The sequence below is a fragment of the Polyodon spathula genome, chromosome 37 (genome assembly GCF_017654505.1).
Source record: "Polyodon spathula isolate WHYD16114869_AA chromosome 37, ASM1765450v1, whole genome shotgun sequence".
In the NCBI taxonomy this organism is placed as follows: Eukaryota; Metazoa; Chordata; class Actinopteri; order Acipenseriformes; family Polyodontidae; genus Polyodon; species Polyodon spathula.
Genome location: NC_054570.1, coordinates 3,971,627 through 3,989,518, shown reverse-complemented (window position 1 = coordinate 3,989,518; position 17,892 = coordinate 3,971,627). Strand labels below are relative to the sequence as shown.

At 43.6% G+C, this 17,892-nt stretch overlaps 2 protein-coding genes across 5 annotated transcripts in view; both read right to left on the bottom strand.

Moving 5' to 3' along the window:
- Positions 1–17,892, bottom strand: part of LOC121304304 (zinc finger protein OZF-like) — a 727,904-nt gene that overhangs the window by 460,599 nt on the left and 249,413 nt on the right. The gene's annotated exons all lie outside the window — the stretch shown is intronic.
- On the bottom strand, positions 2,770–17,557 carry kifc1 (kinesin family member C1). 4 transcript variants are annotated; one of them, XM_041235348.1, is made up of 19 exons: positions 17,387–17,557; positions 16,190–16,214; positions 15,347–15,499; positions 14,852–14,966; positions 14,553–14,606; positions 13,995–14,033; positions 13,082–13,289; positions 11,909–12,055; positions 9,695–9,841; positions 9,098–9,149; positions 8,816–8,962; positions 8,402–8,515; positions 7,821–8,108; positions 7,468–7,635; positions 7,184–7,322; positions 6,884–7,023; positions 5,979–6,052; positions 5,350–5,425; positions 2,770–4,415 (listed from the first exon to the last, which is right to left on the bottom strand). In XM_041235348.1, the coding sequence occupies exons 2-19, from the start codon at positions 16,199–16,201 to the stop codon at positions 4,371–4,373; spliced, it is 2,118 nt and encodes a 705-aa protein (XP_041091282.1). In that variant the 5' UTR covers positions 16,202–16,214; positions 17,387–17,557; the 3' UTR covers positions 2,770–4,370. The 4 variants fall into 4 exon arrangements, with proteins under 4 accessions (XP_041091282.1, XP_041091285.1, XP_041091284.1 ...); XM_041235351.1 differs by lacking the exon at positions 11,909–12,055; XM_041235350.1 differs by lacking the exon at positions 9,695–9,841 and having other exon boundaries at positions 2,771–4,415; positions 17,387–17,556.

Below are 17,892 nucleotides of genomic sequence, written 5' to 3'. Positions count from 1 at the left end.
ACTCCATTCTGAGGTTTCTCCTCTAATCAGTACTTTCTGTTTGCCCCAGGAACACCTCCATGAAACAATCTGCTGCTCTATTGTTATTAGGCACTAGCAGGTATATCAAATACTGAGAGTTCCATGGAGTGCATTTACATCACAGGCAGCATGTTTTCTGTTTGTATTGTCAATAGATTCAATGCTTAGAAAGAAAGCCAGTGTATATATATATATATATATATATATATATATATATATATATGGGGAAAAGGCCCATTGGGGAGGTATATAGAACCCTGAATAATACATAGTGTGTGCCCTTCAAAGATAAACAGAGTCTGGAAATAACTGGGGGAAAAGCAAAATGTAGTCCTGATCATTTAAACAAGAACAGGACTACATTTCCCAGAATACTTCTCTGATCATAAAAAAACACTATAGACCCTGTATATTCTAACTGGTGAGCAATGGGTTCATTCAGTTGATATTTTCTGTATCACACGACCCTGTGACAGCAGCAACAGAGAGCTTTCTTTGCATTTGATTTCGTATTGATAATTAAAGGTGTGTCGTTTTTCTATTGCACCTTGATTATTTTATATTAAAGCACGTGGATGCCGGGATGGGAAGTAGGAGCGGCGCTAGGGGTTTTGAGAAACCGCTACGTTTTGTGTGATGTTTATGGTGCGTGTCCGCATAATGGAGCTCACGTGTTGCCACTTAAGTGTTTTGTCAAATAGAGGATCTCATCCATGATTAACAACATAACAATTACTTATCGGATGGTTTGGAGCTTGATCTAGTTGGGTTAGTTCTCTGTGAACACACATTCACGCGCAGACACAAGCAGTGTTCAATAGCAGTATTTTATTAAGTACACAAATAATAAACAGAAATCAGGAAAGTCAAAGTAACTCTCTTAGTCTCTAAGCACAAAACACAAGTAACAGCTCTCACACAGAGTTAAAGGAGCTAGCAGTTCAGTGAAATGACACTGCATTATATATATCACACACACACACACACAGCAGTGAAGCAGGCTGGGAGTATCGAGTAGCTTGCTAACACACACACACACCACCTGAACTGAAATGGTGCAAAAAAAAAACCCCAAATCTTAGAATGAGTCAATCTAAGCTTACTAACAGTATATTGTTACGATGTAGCGAGTTTACTTTACAATAACTTCATACAACAATACGAGTTTCACTAAAAAGCTATTTCACACTTGTGGCAGCTTATTCCCCTCTTAGATTGACCAGTAGCAGAATATTAACATTACCATTGAGTTTACTGGAGAAAGTTAAAGCCCACGAGTATAAGGTTAGGTTCCCCACTCAAGTCCTTCCAAATAAATGAACACCGGCAGGTATAAATATAAAAATACAAAAATCGATTTTATTAAAACATTGTTTAACAGAATTAAGACAAAGGTGTAATTATTTTTGTAGCCCAAGCAAAGAGAGATTCAGTTCCGCAGTGTCCCGCGTCTGTAACCACAAGAGCGCCAGGGAATCCGAAATAAAAACACAAATTAAACAAAACGCAATGCAAAATATCAATGAAACCAAACAAGAGCTCAAGGCATAAACTATGAGAATCAAACACAAATAACATAAGTGTTCTACTAAAGGAAAGAAGAAAAGTAAAATTAACTCACTCTTAAGATCCCAGGCGCAATTACCGCTAAAGGCTATAAGAAACAGGGTGTCAGACAGCATGCGTTTCCAAATAGTAGTATTCAAAGGATAGTACACTGCCACAGAAGACAGTGCTGTACAAGACAACCTCCTCGCTGATAGCACACTATATGTAAAGTTTCTTTTTTTGTTTGTTTGTTTTTTTCAAATAACCCAAATAGATTTTAGGAGCTAGGGAGCTTTATTTATAAACACACATTCAAGATATTTCACCAAAGCACGCTTCTAGTGAATACTATAGCATTCCGCTTCAAAGTGTCATTACCATGTGCTTTATCAATTGGAAACAATAACTTTGACTATAAAGTCGTTTAGCTAACAGGATCAAATACTGGATGTATATTGTGGCTGTACAAAATACCAGCAGGACAAAACAAAAAAATATGTTATTAAAAAGGCAAAAAACTGAAAGAAACAGATTTGTTAGTTGATCTAAAAGAAACGTATTATTTAAATCTAAAATAACTGTTGGGGTATAAAGCATCATTAAATGACATCAATATGTACAGCAATGAGACTGAAGCCAGGAGCTTATGAAATTGAAGGCTCCAGCTATTTATTTTTTATACAGTTAATTAATAAAACTAAATTGTAAAGTGAGGGAGTGGAACTGGGAGTCAAATTTAATAAAATGCGCGCAATTAGTATGTTTTCTTGACCTTTCCCACTCTCCACACACCCTTCGTCATTCTGGCTTTCTCCAATTCTCCCAGTCTTTTCCATGCACGCACTGGTATCTCCTCATCCTCATGTCTTTGGCGCAAAACCTGCATTCCAATTGCCCTACACAACCCCCCTGCACACAGACCACCACCAGGCAACCGCCCTGCACGCGCACTACCACGCAACCGCCCTGCACGCGCGCGCACTACCACGCAACCCCCCTGCACACAGACCACCACCACGCAACCGCCCTGCACGCGCGCGCACTACCACGCAACCGCCCTGCACGCGCGCGCACCCACCACCACGCAACGACCCTGCACCCGCGCACAGACCACCACCCAACACCACGCAACGCCCCTGCACGCGCGCACCACCACGCAACCGCCCTGAACGCGCGCGCACCCCACCACCACGCAACGACCCTGCACGCACCCCACCATGCAACCCCCGCACACACACAAAAAAATAACACTTAGCTTTAGCAGAAATGGTAGAATTTTTATTTACAAATACAAAAAACTGACTATAGAAACCTTTAAAAACCTCAAATAAAAACAAATTGAGAAACTGACACAGAAACAAAGCAGTGTTTCCACAACAGCAGTACAGACCCTGCTCACTAGACATCCCCTACTAGCTTTCACATAAAACAGTTGCAGATTTCAAGTTAGCTACAACATTTTATAAAGTAACTTGAACCCTGCAACTATTTAAAAAGAACTGAAACCAATTAAAAAGGTCAAATTAAAACAAATTTAGTTCAATAAAAGAGTCTAGTTCAGAGATTAAGATTTCAGTTGGAATGAAAACCAGAAGACAGGGGGTCCCCCAGACCTGGTTTGAGAAACCCTGCCCTGCTGTGGTAGGTGTAATCCCTTGTTTAGTAAGATTGCTTCTTATACCAGAGCAGCCCCATTGCCTCTATGGGGACAGGCAGCATGTCAGTGCCGTTAGTTATACTGCGTGAGTACACACACAGGAAAGGCATTAATCCTGCAGCTTCCCTCCCTGTGCAGCAGGTATTAGGATCCTTATTCAGTCATGTTTCAATAGGATTCCTGATACCTGCTGCACAGGGAGGGAATCTACAAAGGGGGGTAAATGAGCCAGTCAAAACATGTGAAAATGAAGTCTGGAAAACCAAGAGCTGGAGAATGATGGGGGATTGAAAGAGTTCTGCTACATGTACTGTTAGTTTCCTGAGTCTTCTGCACTGTACAATACAAGTCTGTAACAGCGCAGTGAAGGATGCTTTGCACCAGTCATTGGCAGAAGATTTTACCCAAATGCAACTCAAAAGGCGTCAAGGAAGCAGAGTGCAATAGCTTTGAAGTGGGTCCATATTTTGAAGGATCTAACCCAAAGCCAGCAGAGGGGTGATATTTCTGACATTCCTGCTGCATCTATGATCCTATTAAATCACAATGCAGAAGACTTCAAGAGATATCACTGTGCTACACCGGTGCTCAGTACAAACAGCAGCTGCTCTGAACTGCAGTTATCAAAACTGCACACCTCCCCAAAAACACAGCCCATTCAAACCAGTGTTAAACAGAAAAACAAAAGAGGGTACAATGCACATGTTTACCATTTCTTACAAATATATATTAATGAACAAAAAAGGACAGGAGTTACACATGAAATGGAATTGAGTAATAATAATATTCCAAATTGAAGTGGGTTCCACCTTTACGCCACCAGTTGAAAGAGACAGACACACAGACAGGGATGTTGCAGATCCCTGATCGCAGGAACATGCCTGGCATGGAGGATTGCAGAGCACACCAGCATTCTGCATATGGAAACACATTCATTGCATGGGAATTTAAAAACAGATCTTTCATAGTATAACAAAGTGACCAGGCACACTGTCAAAGAGTTTGTCTTACAGCCCTACTGAATACAAAAAAACTGAACTAAAACAAGACAGTCTATTGTAATTCTTTTCATGATAAAACTCAATTCCAGAAGCGCCCAGGTCAGAATTAAAAAGGGCAGTACCAGACTGTCGGGAGAAGAGCTTCATTTCCGGTTGGCTGTGGCGGTGCCAATGACACACTCGTTTACCTGCAAAGTGAGAGACCATGTGATGAGAACACAACATACATACTGGAGAGATTGTGCTTCAAGCTAAATGCATTGCTTAAGACCATTATATCATTAACCCTTTGCGGTTAAATGGCAGACCAGGTCCGACATTAAGATTTTCCCTTTCCAGTCCAATGTCAGACCCTGTCCGACATCAAAGACGTAAAGCACAGGTCTCAGTTGTTTCTCCGGGTGGGGGGGGGGGGGGCATTCAATGGCCGAGTGAGACCAATAGGAGCCGAATGAAACTGAAAAAAGGGGCATGCAAGCAATAGCCCTAGCAGCTGCACCATACAGATAAGCACACAAAGGAGGTAGCTGCTTCCTCATCCAGCGAGGAAAGAATCATTGACATTTGTCAAGTTTTTTTTTTTTTTTTTTTTTTTTTTTTTAGATGTTATAGTAATAAAATAATGACTTTGATCGCATTATTGAGAAGTTTGGTGATAAAACAAGTGATCAGGAGAGCATTTATCAGTATGCACATCTCTAAAGAGGTATGTGACAAATACAGCGAACACAGGGGTGGGGCTTGGCTGGTGATGCAGTACTGATGTTGCTTAGCATTGCAATGCCCTTTAAACCGGTTTTACTTGGGGGGGGGGGGGGGGGGGGGGGGGGGGGGTGTGTTAAAACATGTTTTGTACACTTTTTTTCAACCTTGGCTGCCGTGCCAGACAGGTGATGAATAAATGGACCACAAAGGGTTAAGCATGGATGAGCTATACAGTGTTGCATATTGAAGGACTACAAAACAGCAGCTAACTCTCCACTGTGTCTTGTGCTTTATTTTCATTCCAATACACTACAACAGTCTGAACTTATAGAAATGGAACCGCTGGTCACCAAACCCTATTGAAATGCTAGGCTTCCCAGCACTGGATTAAGAAAGTGTGCAGCAGACGAGACCTACCTTGCTAGCGAAGCGCAGGGAGTTTAATGACTCATTGAAGCTCTCTATTTCAGGAGAGATGTTGACGAACATTAGGCTGGAAAGAGAGAGAAGCGGTCAATTAAATCACACCCTATTCAAGAGTCCATGCAAGCCCCTCAGTGCAGCATCTGCAGGTCATTACTGCAGAGAGCAACGAGAGTGTCTGACCATGCCAGTCAGTGCAGGGATATGGATTAGAATACAGCCAAGGGTCTTGTTTGGGTGCATCCATTAAAACCCAGTGCTTGCACCCAAGACCATAAAACACTGCTAAGGTTTTGACAGAAGTCCAGAACATCTTTTGCTTTGTACAGTGGTGCCATCCTGTGCATAAAACAGAATTCTAAAAAGTATAATATTTGAGATTCAGAACAAGCAACATGGTGTTTAGAGGGGACTTTTCTAACAAATAATCCATAATGAAACATCCTGTAGTGCTGAATATAGAAATACAAAAAAAAACACAAACATTTCCACTTGGTCTTTTTCCACATGTGCCATTGAAGTGGAGTTTCTTCAAAACAGAACTGGTTTCTCCCCAGACTGCTCACACACTGAACAAACTTGTTTCAGAGAATAGAGCTCAAGTGTTTCCCAGCAGCACTCACGTTTTGCTGTTTCCTCCCAGGCAGTCTTGAAGAAGGTAGGTGAGCTTGGAGTTCCTATAAGGGACGAAGCCATCCTGCAGACAGACAGAGATAGGTAAGTGCCAACAAACTAGAGTAGTGTAATGCTGTTAGCACTCGTGAAGCACTTCGTTGAATATAATAAAACAAATCTTGCACTACCGATGCACATTTACAATGTATATAATATATATATATATATATAGATATATATATATATATATATATATATATATATATATATATATATATATATATATATATATATATATATATATATATATATATATATATATATATATATATATATATAAATATATATATATATATATATATATATATATATCTATATATATATATATCTATATACATCTATATATATATATATATGTATATGGGGTCAGTAACTTTGTAAAGCCACCATTTGTACACATACATTTTCAAATTTTGAATATAGTATTTTAATTTTCTGACAAGCACAAATGTGTGCATGTTAAATGGCTGAAGTAACAAGTAAAGGCTTTGTTTAGCCACTTTCTTTTGAGACATGGGCTCTTTGGTTACCATACAGTTAGTTACTGAAAATAAAAACCATCATGAAAATATATAAATATATTGGGCCAGATAAAATTGCATCCGGACCAGTAAAAACACTAGCTCAGTGGTTCAAGGGGCCAGTAGTTAAACATCTAAAACGTAGAGCCCTGGTTTCAAAATTCTATAATGCAACAAAAATATATTAAAAAGGGTTAATGCGTAGCCGAAGGTTTCTCGCTGATAAATTTACCCTCTCAGTCAAAATGGCAAATTTCTCTGGATCTAAAAAGCTTAGAGAGAACACTGCTGTGCAGACTGGGTGTAGATGCTATATTGCCTGGGGCGAGTACCTTGCTGGCCAGCGCCGAGAACACCAGGCCCAGGTTAGTGAGGCTGGCGTTGATACTCTTCATCTCCTTGAGTCGATCCCCTGTGGACTGGGACTTCTGAACACGCTCACTGCCGGCCAGGTCCACCAAGCTCAGGATAGCTGTGGAGAGAAAAGATAGTTAGAGACACAGGTCCACCAAGTTCAGAGAGAGAGAGAGAGGAGCACTAGTTAGGAACACAAAAGACAGAGCCAGGTCCACCAAGCCGAAGGTAGCCATGTATGGACAGGTGGAGACACTGATTCAATGAGACCCACTCACAGTTGCAGGACACGTCCCTGGCTGAGTTTTTGCCCTCAATCCTCAGCTGAAAGACGCTGTGGCTCCTGGAGGAGACGTCGTTAATCTGCGTGCGAGCCGTCGAGCGGTTCTGCTTCGCCAGCTTGATGAGACCCAGCACCTGACAAACAGAGACCATTATATAGCTGCCTGGGACCCACATTCTTCAGTGGAGGACCCCCTCCCCCTCGCTGCTCACATGGATGTGTTTCAGGCTGGCCATGCCGATATCCAGTGGGGAGCCCCTGTTGATTTCATAGTCTCACCTCCTCTTCGCTGCTCACAGGGATGTATTTCAGGTTGGTCACTCTGATGTCTGCAGTGGGAGAGGCTCTCTTGATCTCGTAGTCCATCTTCTTGGGTGTTTTGTTGCTCACTAGCAGGTCGCGGATTGTCTCATTGTAAATTTCAAGGAAACTTGCAGTGAATTGGTACTGTAAAAAAGAGACATATCAAAATCAGACCCAGGAGAAGAAAACCTATGCATCCTTGAAATAAAAATCACCCCTCACCTCCCCGTTCCACTCTGTCTTAATTCAGAAAAATCTTCAACATTCACCCCTCCCCCATCCTCACCTACCAGCTTTGCTCAGTCCCTTCTCCCAGCCCTCTCGCTCACCTCCCAGCCCTGCTCCCTCAGCCTGCAGGCTGCCTGGAAGATCTGCTGGACTGCTCTGGGTATCATGCCCATCTCCTCTCCGGCCAGCACGTCGGGCCCCTCCATGGTGTAGGTCTTGCCGCTGCCGGTCTGCCCGTAGGCAAAGCTGCACACGTTGTAACCGTCGAGGGCCGACTGCACCAGCAGGGAGATCTCAGAGAACACCTGCTGCTGGGAGCACTGAGGTGGGAACACGTGGTCGAACTTGAAGGGGTATTTATGAAGCTCCTTCTCCTTGCCGATGTGAGACTGAGGGATACAAATAGAGAGACAGTGTGAGGAGGCAAAAACTGGCTATCTAAAATTAAACATGCATTTCATCAGGTCCTCCATTTCGAGGAGACAGAGGAAATCAGAAGGCAGTGTTAATCCGTGAGGGAATCTGAACTCCTGGGCAGTAGATAAGCACACTGGATAATGGCACTACAGTTACAAGGCTGAGGCTACAGAAAATGAACAGAACTGTGCTGTTGTGTTGGTAAGACCTGCTTCGGTGCAAGTCCGCAGTGTGTGTATTCAGTGTGCGTTCCTGTAGTGCTCACCTCCTCTGTCTTCACCAGCACTATGGTCTTGTCCTGGGGCTGGATCTCGAAGGAGCTCTGCTGCTGCACTCCGTCCAGCAAGGGGCGCACTCTACAGAACACGCGGATGTTTCCCTGCAAGGAGAGGAGATAAATCATTTTTGTATTTTTAAAAACATTGCAAGCAATGGAGCTCCATGAGATTCTAGACCATCCCACACAGCAAGGTGGTATTCACCTATATTTTGTTCTGTTTGCTCAAGTCAGAATAGCAGGAACCTCCATTTGAACAGAGCGTATCCTGTGCAGGTTGTAAAGCAACCGCATATCTTTACAACACAACCCAGAGAGCTGAGATTGGCAAGAATCATGAGTTATATCTTCACGTTCCCTGCAGAGCAGTTGGCAGTAGGGATTGGGGTGGGTCTCTAGTACCTTGAGCTCCAGCAGTGTGTTGTGCAGGGCCCTCCTCTCCATCTCTCCCTGGTGCAGCTTGTCTGTCTGCTCTGCGTTGCTCTGGGTCAGCTCTCTCACCTCCTGCAGCCTCTGAGCAGAAAGGGCACGCTCACGGCTCAGATCCATCTGGGAGGAGAGAGTGGCATGCATACAGTGACACACAGAGTCTAGCACTGCATAGCTCAGGACAGTATGAAAGTTTCATGGTGACTAGAGAAGCGGTTTTCCAGATCTATGCACACGTTCAGCTGCGTCACTCACCTCAAGAGTCCTCTTCAAACTGGACAGTTCCTGGTTTTCCATCTCATAGGCCCTGCAGAAACACATGTATATCAGACAGAGAAGCTCACAGTATTGCAGCAGTGTCCAAATCATCTCTTCTCCAACACCCTCAGTAGACAAATTGCAAGAAATCACAATACCCACACTCCTCACCTCATTCTGGTCAGCAGTTTTATCAACCAGCTCCCTCTACCAGCCTGTCCCTTCTCTGTTCCTGTGTTTCTCCTCACAGCCCATGTGAGCATGTCTCCTCTCCCTCTCTCCCCATTTGTGTGTGCGTCTTCTCAGGTATGTGTCTCCTCTCAGAGTCCGTTTGTGTGTGCGTGCGAGTCTCTTGTCACCTCATCTTGTTCAGCAGGGTGCTGTGCTCCCTTGGGCCATCTCCCTCTCGGGTGTGCCTCCTCAGAGTCCCTGCTTGTGTATGTATGTCTCCTCTCACCTCATCTTGTTCAGCAAGGCGCTGTGCTCCAGCATTAGCCCCCTCCAGCTCCCCCTGTGCTGTCTCCCCTCTCAGGTGTGCCTCCTCAGAGTCCCTGCTTGTGTATGTATGTGTGTGTGTGTGTCCCTCTCTCTCACCTCATCTTGTTCAGCAGGGCGCTGTGCTCCAATGTTAGCCCCTCCAGCTCCCTCTGGGCCCTGTCTCCCCTCTCTCTCAGCCCCTGGTTCTCTTGACTTATGGTCTGAACCTGCTCCTGGTAGCTCGTCACTTTGTTCTGCACGTCGCTACAATAAAGAAACCGATTCCATAATGCAGGGGGAGCGCGGCACTCTGAAGATACTCGAATCCCAGGATTTATAAGTGGCAAAAAAGTAACTAATTTGCACAAGCCTGATGATCTTGGTGAATGTTTTGAGTTTGCTGTGCTCCTTGCTTAGCACTAAACAGAGTTGCTGGCAGGTAAGATGGGGCCGGGGCCAGTCATAAACCTGTTATTTGCATATTAAATGTAAGGACCCTAATGAATTATGCAATGCCTATGATAGCAACATTCTACAGCAATTGTATTCTGTTTGAAAATGTTGCCAATTTTATTGCCTTGTTTTGAGACAATGTTAACAGATCCCTGCTGGAGTTCCTCTGCAATGACTGTACACAGCAGCTTCTGCAGCTGTTGCTAACCAGTCGTGAAACAGCTTCTGGGAGTATGGCACCAGCAAACTATGAATGTGTGAACTGACATAAAATAATGCATGTAGTAAGCGCTAAAAGAAGAAATCCAAACTTGGGTAACATTGAAATTAGAAAAGGCAATTTAACATTGAGGAATATAAGAGACATAAAACGATAAGCAGCACAGTGATTAATAAGAAAAGTTTAACTCTGGACTGCAGTTCAGTGTAAAACATCTACTGTTGACTTTCTGCGAATGGATGGAGTAACCTCAGCATTTGCACTGACCATTAAAAGTACAACCAGGTTTTGGATTATTTACAGGTTATTGAATAAACAAAGTAACTTCACTTAGATTCATCTGATGTCAGTACTTGATGGCTAGTTGTAATTAATGTTAAACTTGTAACATTGGAATGTATTTTCAATTGTTTTGCCCGGGTTACAGTATTTATATTAAGACTTATTTTATAAATATTATCTGTTAGAATTAAACAGATGTAGAATATTTAGGTTGCTATAGGACAGGTTTGGTTTGCATATTTAATTTGGTTTGCATATTGTTTTAATTGGAAGAGACATGCCGTGACGTTGCTGCTCATCAACTTCTCTATTTTAATTCAGAAAACAAAAAGGAAAAATGGTACTGAACAAAGAAATCTCATCTTGGACATTGCTCGTACGCTTTGTGAACCCGGATAAACGTTACCAGCTCACACTTATGCCATTTGATTTTATACACGTATTTGCCTTTTACTCTTGGAAGTGTAAGGGAGCAGAATTCGGGTAATCGAATACACAAAAGTGTTGCACCCTGTGTATTCAAATAGGAAACTAGTCAAAATTTCCCATCCCCAATCCTAACAAACATTAAAACAATATTCATAATACAAAATAACAATCCTTCTCCGAGCATTGTCGCTTGTGCAGTCTCTCCCAAAGAGCCCTGGAAAGATTGTGAATGGCATTTCTGACCCGAACACTTTGGATCCCCAATAAAAAAACGTTAGAAATTCGATCGCGTAGCTGGGTATCCATCGGGACATTAATATGGGACTGGATAGGATGTAAACAAAATGTTGAATTCACAACAAATAAAGCAGCCGTTTATCTGCAAGTCTGGGGAAACTTACAAGTCTGGTTTTCTACAACTTGTTTGGCGTCAAACATATAACTACTGGACCCAGGCCACCAGTTCATGCTTAATGTCAAACCCTGCAAAGAACTTTAAAAATAACATCCCACACGTTTAAATGTTTGGTTGTATTGGGGTTTTTTTTTGGACCTATGCTACTGGTACATATTTAGTCTGGGAATCGACACTTTGTAAGGAGTTTGTGTTTATGAATCAATGACAGTTCAGCTCTCCACAGTACTTCATCCTTGTTCAGTACAAAACTAATCAGTTTGTGGTGCGAGGAAAAAAAAAAAAAAAAACGATCGTGCAGCTGCATCATCATCCAAAAACCAAATCCAGATTTCCCTTTACTGGCACTGCAGATGAGCCTCGTCCTCTGCATGTTTCGATATTCTGGCCACTGTGTGTGCGTCTCTTCTCTCACCTCAACTTGTTCAGCAAGGCGCTGTGCTCCAGTGTTAGCCCCTCCAGCTCCCCCTGCACCCTGTCTCCCCTCTCAGGTGGGCAGAGTCCCTGCTTGTGTGTGTGTCTCTCCTCTCACCTCATCTTGTTCAGCAGGGCGCTGTGCTCCAGTGTTAGACCCTCCAGCTCCCTCTGGGCCCTCTCTCCCCTCTCTCTCAGCCCCTGGTTCTCTTGACTTATGGTTTGAACCTGCTCCTGGTAGCTCGTCACTTTGCTCTGCATGTCGCTATAATGAAGAGAAACTACTTTGATTAGGCGGGGGGAGCGAGGCACTCTGAAGACACTACCATCCCAAGTTACTGTCCGTTGCGCAGCAGCTCATGATCAGCTTGAAGCAGGCAGTCTCGCACAGACAAGTTCATTTCTTTAAAAGATGGACAGAGCCAAGTGCATTCCAAGTGTTACTGCGGTGGTTTGAGGTAAAGACATCCACAAAGAATTAGAAAGTTTGAAGGATTTCGATATAGAAGGAAATGGTTTCTCAAAACAGATTTATCAGGTAATAACACAAGAGAAATTGTATCCAATGTAGTTAAACTGTGATGATGAATCAGAGGCATAATAATAATGGTTGGAAATTGTTTTAAAAGAGCGAGTGCCAGTCTCTAGTGAATTTTGGCAGCTATATGAAACTACAAAGGCAGTAACAGTGCTTGTGTTTATCATTTACGGGGAAACTGATTGTTTATTAATGCCGTAAACAGATGTTGACAGCACAGCTCATTGGAGAGACGGCACCCCTACAGAAAGAGGAATCGTCCTCCACTTGTGGAACAGGACTAGAGTCTGCACAGGTCGTAGACAATTTAACTTGGGCAGGTAATACACTCAATCGCAGGATTCATTCAATGTTTTTTTTTTTGTTTTTTTTTATAAATCTTTAAAGCTCACCCCCTGTGCTGTGCAGCTTGTGTAACCCTAAAGCTTGCTCTGAGCCCTGTGTGTGTGTGTCATCTCACTCTCACATCATTCAGCAGTGTACTGTCCTCTCTAGAGCTTATCTGTGTCTCATCGGTCTCTCATCTTGTTCAGCAGGGCATCGTGCACCGCTCTCCAGCTGTGCCCTCTCTGCCTGGTCACTCAGCTCCTGTCTCCCATCTCACCTCATTTTGTTCAGCAGGGCACTGTGCTCCTCTCTTCACCTGTTTACTCAGCCCCTTCTCACCTCACCTTGTTCAGCAGGGCGTCATACTCCGCTCTCCAGCTCTGTGCCCTCTCTACCTGTTCACTCAACCCCTGTCTCCCGTCTCACCTCATTTTGTTCAGCAGGGCACTGTGCTCCTCTCTCAAGTTCTCCAGCTCTCTTTGTGCCCTCTCTGCTTCCTCCTTCAGCTCACGGTTCTGTGTTTTGGTGTTTCGGACCTGCTCCTGGTAGCTTGATACTTTCATCTGCATGTCACCCATTTTGCCCTTGAGATCCCAGCCTGGTCGGCGGCTCGTTGTCCCACCAGAGGGAGCTACTGAGAAAGTAAATTTTAACGTTAACAGGTTAATTTTATTTATAATACACCCACCCCTTGCTATACTGCGGATTTCGGAAGCTCCCCATTTTTACTATCTAACAGCGTATGCTATCCGTTTTTTCGTACTGCACATCAAACAATATACAAAACAATTAAAAACAAAGCATTACTATCACTTATATACACACAATTACAAAGCAAATTAAATATCTACTTGCTGAAGCGTTTTTTTTTATTTTAGCCAATAAGATGTTCATGTGCAGCAGCAATGCACCAAGTGTCACAAGGCAGTGACATCAGCTCCCTTGCAACAAGCCTCTGCTGGGAATGGATTCTTTCAATGCAGTAGGTTTGAGCATTCGAGAAAGGAGAGAAAGACTCAAGCTGATGAAAAGCAGTTACCCTCTGCTTTACGAATTAACGGTGTGCCGCTTTTTATATGAAAAATGAGAGAAAGCAGATTGCGTAGAGGATTTATACTAAACCCCAACACCACTGATAAAACGAGGGAGTGGTTGTACAGTATTTGTTATTAGCCTGTTTGTTTTTCTATGGGTCTCTCGCTATACAGTGGATTTATATTGGATCCCAACACCTGTGATACATCGAGTGGGTGGTGCAATTCAGACTTCGCTAAAACACATGCCCAATTTCACAATGTCATGCTGTACATTTTATCTGATAAACTCTGGTGCTCTTTACCTGGTTTCAAAGTGGCAGCCACTGGCTTTTTCATTGCAGCTGAATGAAAGAAAAAAACAATACAAGAGACAGGGTGAACTGTGCATAATAACTGATATGAGAGAGCAAGAGTGAACTGTGCATAGTAACATGAGAGGGTGAACTGTGCATAGTAACTGATATGAGAGAGAGCAAGGGTGAACTGTGCATAGTAATATGAGAGAGAGCGAGGGTGAACTGTGCATAGTAACATGAGAGAGGGTGAACTGTGCATAGTAACATGAGAGAGGGTGAACTGTGCATAGTAACATATGAGAGAGCGAGGGTGAACTGTGCATAGTAACATGAGAGAGCGAGGGTGAACTGTGCATAGTAACTGATAGAGAGAGACACAAACAGACAGCGTGAACTGTGCATAGCAACTGATATGAGAGAGACAGGGTTGACTGGACATTATCTTGTAACTTGCTGAATATCACTAGGAAGCATCTCACAGCCAGGTGCATGGCGCTCTATATTTGAGCGTGAGTCTTGTAAAGGGGTCTGTAAACCCCCTGTATTGAGAGGGAGGAGAGATACCTCTGGAAGGACCACCAGCCACAGTGGCAGCACTGGTCTTGTGCACAGGATTCACTGCAAGAGGGAAAAGGAGACAATTTCAGACAGCTCCCCTGTGTAGGGTCAACAAGCCCGCTGGTAATCCATAGGACTGGGATACATACAGTTTTGTGCGCGCTTGCAGTAAGACAATGTATCGGCTACAGGGTACGTGGGTCACACCGCATTAGACTTCAGATGCCAGTTGTACTTTGCCAGACTCTGGCTGATATGTCAAGTAGAATAACGTCTGAAGAGTCTTCTGCCGACAGAACACTCACCTGCAGGTCTTTGTGACATGACTGGGGGGCGGGGCTTGAAGCCCACCACACTGGCTGAAACCATTTTCCTCTTATTGGGGGGAGCCTTGTCATCGGACTGATCCAACAGGCGCTTCTAATGGGGAAGAGTCAGGAATAAGGAGCACAATGTAACACAGTAAGAGGAGATTGCTTGATTACTGCAGTACACTTGCAATGTCAAGTCATTTCACAATGCTTTTAAAGGGTCACTTTACTGTGCTGGTGTATAGTATAGCAGATTTATATACCACTCATCCCCAGCACCTGTATTTGAACTCAACTGTTGCTGCTTATACTCAGACAGGTACACGTGCCTATATATGAAACCAAAACAGTAGCTGCAATTCAGTGTACCCAAGGAGCACTCGCCTAGTGCGAGATTACCAGGGATCCTAGTTTCCCACAACAAACTAAACTGTCAGGTGAGTTCTTTCAGGGGTGCAGGACCCTCAACACCCATCCCCCTCCTCTCACATTGGCAGGCTGCCTCAGGTTGCTCTGCCCTGCACTCTGCTCTTTGCCTGGCAGGGGTCTCTTGACGGTGGGCACTGGCAGTCTGGACAGCGCGCTCTTCTCCGCTGGCTCTTTGCACACAGGCTTTTCATTGAGCTGCCTCAGCGGAGATCTCTGTTAAAACAAAACGGGACCAAGAATACAACAAAACCCCTGTGACAGATGAACAAACACAGCAAACAAACTACAACCGTGACAAAATACACATAACAGGACCAAGAATACAACAAAACCCCTGTGAAAGTACAACAGACAGGAGGACAATACAGAGCCGGTGTGTCTGTGTCTCTACACAGAGGTGCTCATCCAGCAGACTTCACACTGCAGAGTTTCAGCACTGGCACCAAACGCCCACACTGTTGAAGCCTGTCTGTGCACAATCACATATGCTGAATAACAGTGATCAGTTATGGAGTTGGAGCCTCAGCTCACTCAGAAACATCACTAATTAACAGTCACAGCTAATAAACCAGGCGACTTTGACTATACAAGCCACAGCAAGTGTAGATATACAAAAAGCTACTTTATCATGCATTCTCTGTACATCAAATGTAAAGCTTAAGATGTTTAGTATTCTCTAGTCCCAGAAGCAAATAGTCAAAATGCACAGAACACTAGTGAAGTGCAGCTGCTACTAAATAAGCTTTAGTAAAGCCCCAGATAACCTGTATGGCTCTTTAGACATGAAGGAAAACAAAGCTGAACTCAGAAACAGATACAAAGAACACAGAGGAGCTGGTTATTTGTGGGTTAGAAGTCTGGATTTCAAAAAGATGCAATAAACAGACAAGTCTGTGAGCCCACCTCTTCGTCCATGATTCAACAGCAGCTGTGAAGACAAAAACACTGGTGTAAATTAAGGCAAGCAGAGCAGCAGAATCTTTAAACATGCAGGAATGGCCACAATAAACAAGCATTGCAAACCCTCACGCAGTCACCACACAAGCAATATAGTTCACACTGCACTACTACTTTATTGCGTGGTCCAGTGGTTAAAGAAACAGGCTCGTAACCAGGAGGTCCCCAGCTCAAATCCCAGCTCAGCCACTGACTCACTGTGTGACCCTGAGCAAGTCACTGAACCTCCTTGTGCCTCTTTGGGGTGACGTTTTTGTAAGTGACTCTGCAGCTGATGCATGGTTCACACACCCTAGTCTCGTATCTTGTAAAGCACTTTGTGATGGTGCTCCACTATGAAAGGGGCTATATAAAAAAATTATTACTAGAGAACCAGTTCAGCTATTACAAGTGAAAGATTACTGTTTGTTAACACCAAATGAGAGGTTCAGGAGGGACCCTCCGATTTACAAGGCAAGCGATTCTCAAAATAAGCTGTGCCTGGGAGATCAGTAACGAACAGGACACCAAGCTTACAACAAAAAGGACAAGAGCAGCAGAACTAGCTTTTAAAATCTACTCACTCAATCAATCTGTTGGCGTAGATAGGCATTGCATGGTTTACAATCGCGTCCATTAATACATTACCACACTGAACATGTACAACACACCACAACAACAAAGGAAATAAACAGCTGCAAGACGCATTGCAACACCGTACATCCCAAAGCGACATCGACAACAGGAGGGGTGTAAATGAAGGGTTACTTTACTGGACAGCCAACAAGGCCTTCTACAGTGAAGAAATTTATATTCTTGAGAGAACCAAGTATAGTAAAGCTGACCGTATGCTAACAGAGAGGCCGGTTATCAAAAGCGAGATTTGAAATACCGTGAAACACATTCAGGAGCGAGGCTACCGTTACAATTCAACCGGCTCATGAAAATATGTACTGCTAGTTATTAGTGAAACAAACGTTTGTTTAAACCCAGTAACGCCTGCAATTTATCAACCCATGCAAACAGAGGTAGATTAGACAGACTGACAAAACGCAACACACAGGGAGCACCTCGCAAGCCGCTACCGACTTTTACAGGTATTCAAACCGTTAAACCCCTCAAAATCCTACCAATTAAAAACGTTTACTGTCGAAACAAGCTTACCTGCGCGTATTTGTCTGTGAGTGACCGTGTTTATTTGTTTATTTGTTTATTGCTATTTGGCGCTTCGCTTCCAGGGACCGTCCTGCCTCTCCCGGACCCGACCGTTTAAAAACCGCGCTGCCAGATTCAAATGTTTCCGAGCGCACGCGGCCCGTGAGAACCAATCAAATTCAAACCTGGCGCCCCCGCCCCGACCAATAGCAGCGCGCCTGACCGAGGCTCGGAAACGCTGGCCTGTGATTGGCCGCGCAGTAAAATCGGGGTTTGCTTGTGTTACAGCTTCCCACGGGATTTTAAATCTTATACATTTTTAAAACGTTATTAAAAAAAAAACGGTTTAATAATTAGACTAGCCGACCTTGGCGTTGTAGCAGCGGCTCTGCGCGTATTCTACTCTACTTTTTCTTTTTTTTTTTTTTTTTTTTTTTTTTTTTTAAAGCGATACATTTTTTTTTTAAGACGGCGCTGATTGGGTTTTGCTTCTGCTATTCACAAGCCGCCAACCC

Coding starts and splice junctions, on each gene's coding strand:
- kifc1 (XM_041235348.1), bottom strand. Junction 14,607..14,851: donor CATGTCACAAAGACCTGCAG/GTGAGTGTTCTG, acceptor TCCCTCTTGCAG/TGAATCCTGTGCACAAGACC. Junction 9,842..11,908: donor GCCCTGCTGAACAAGATGAG/GTGAGAGGAGAG, acceptor TCTTTATTGTAG/CGACGTGCAGAACAAAGTGA.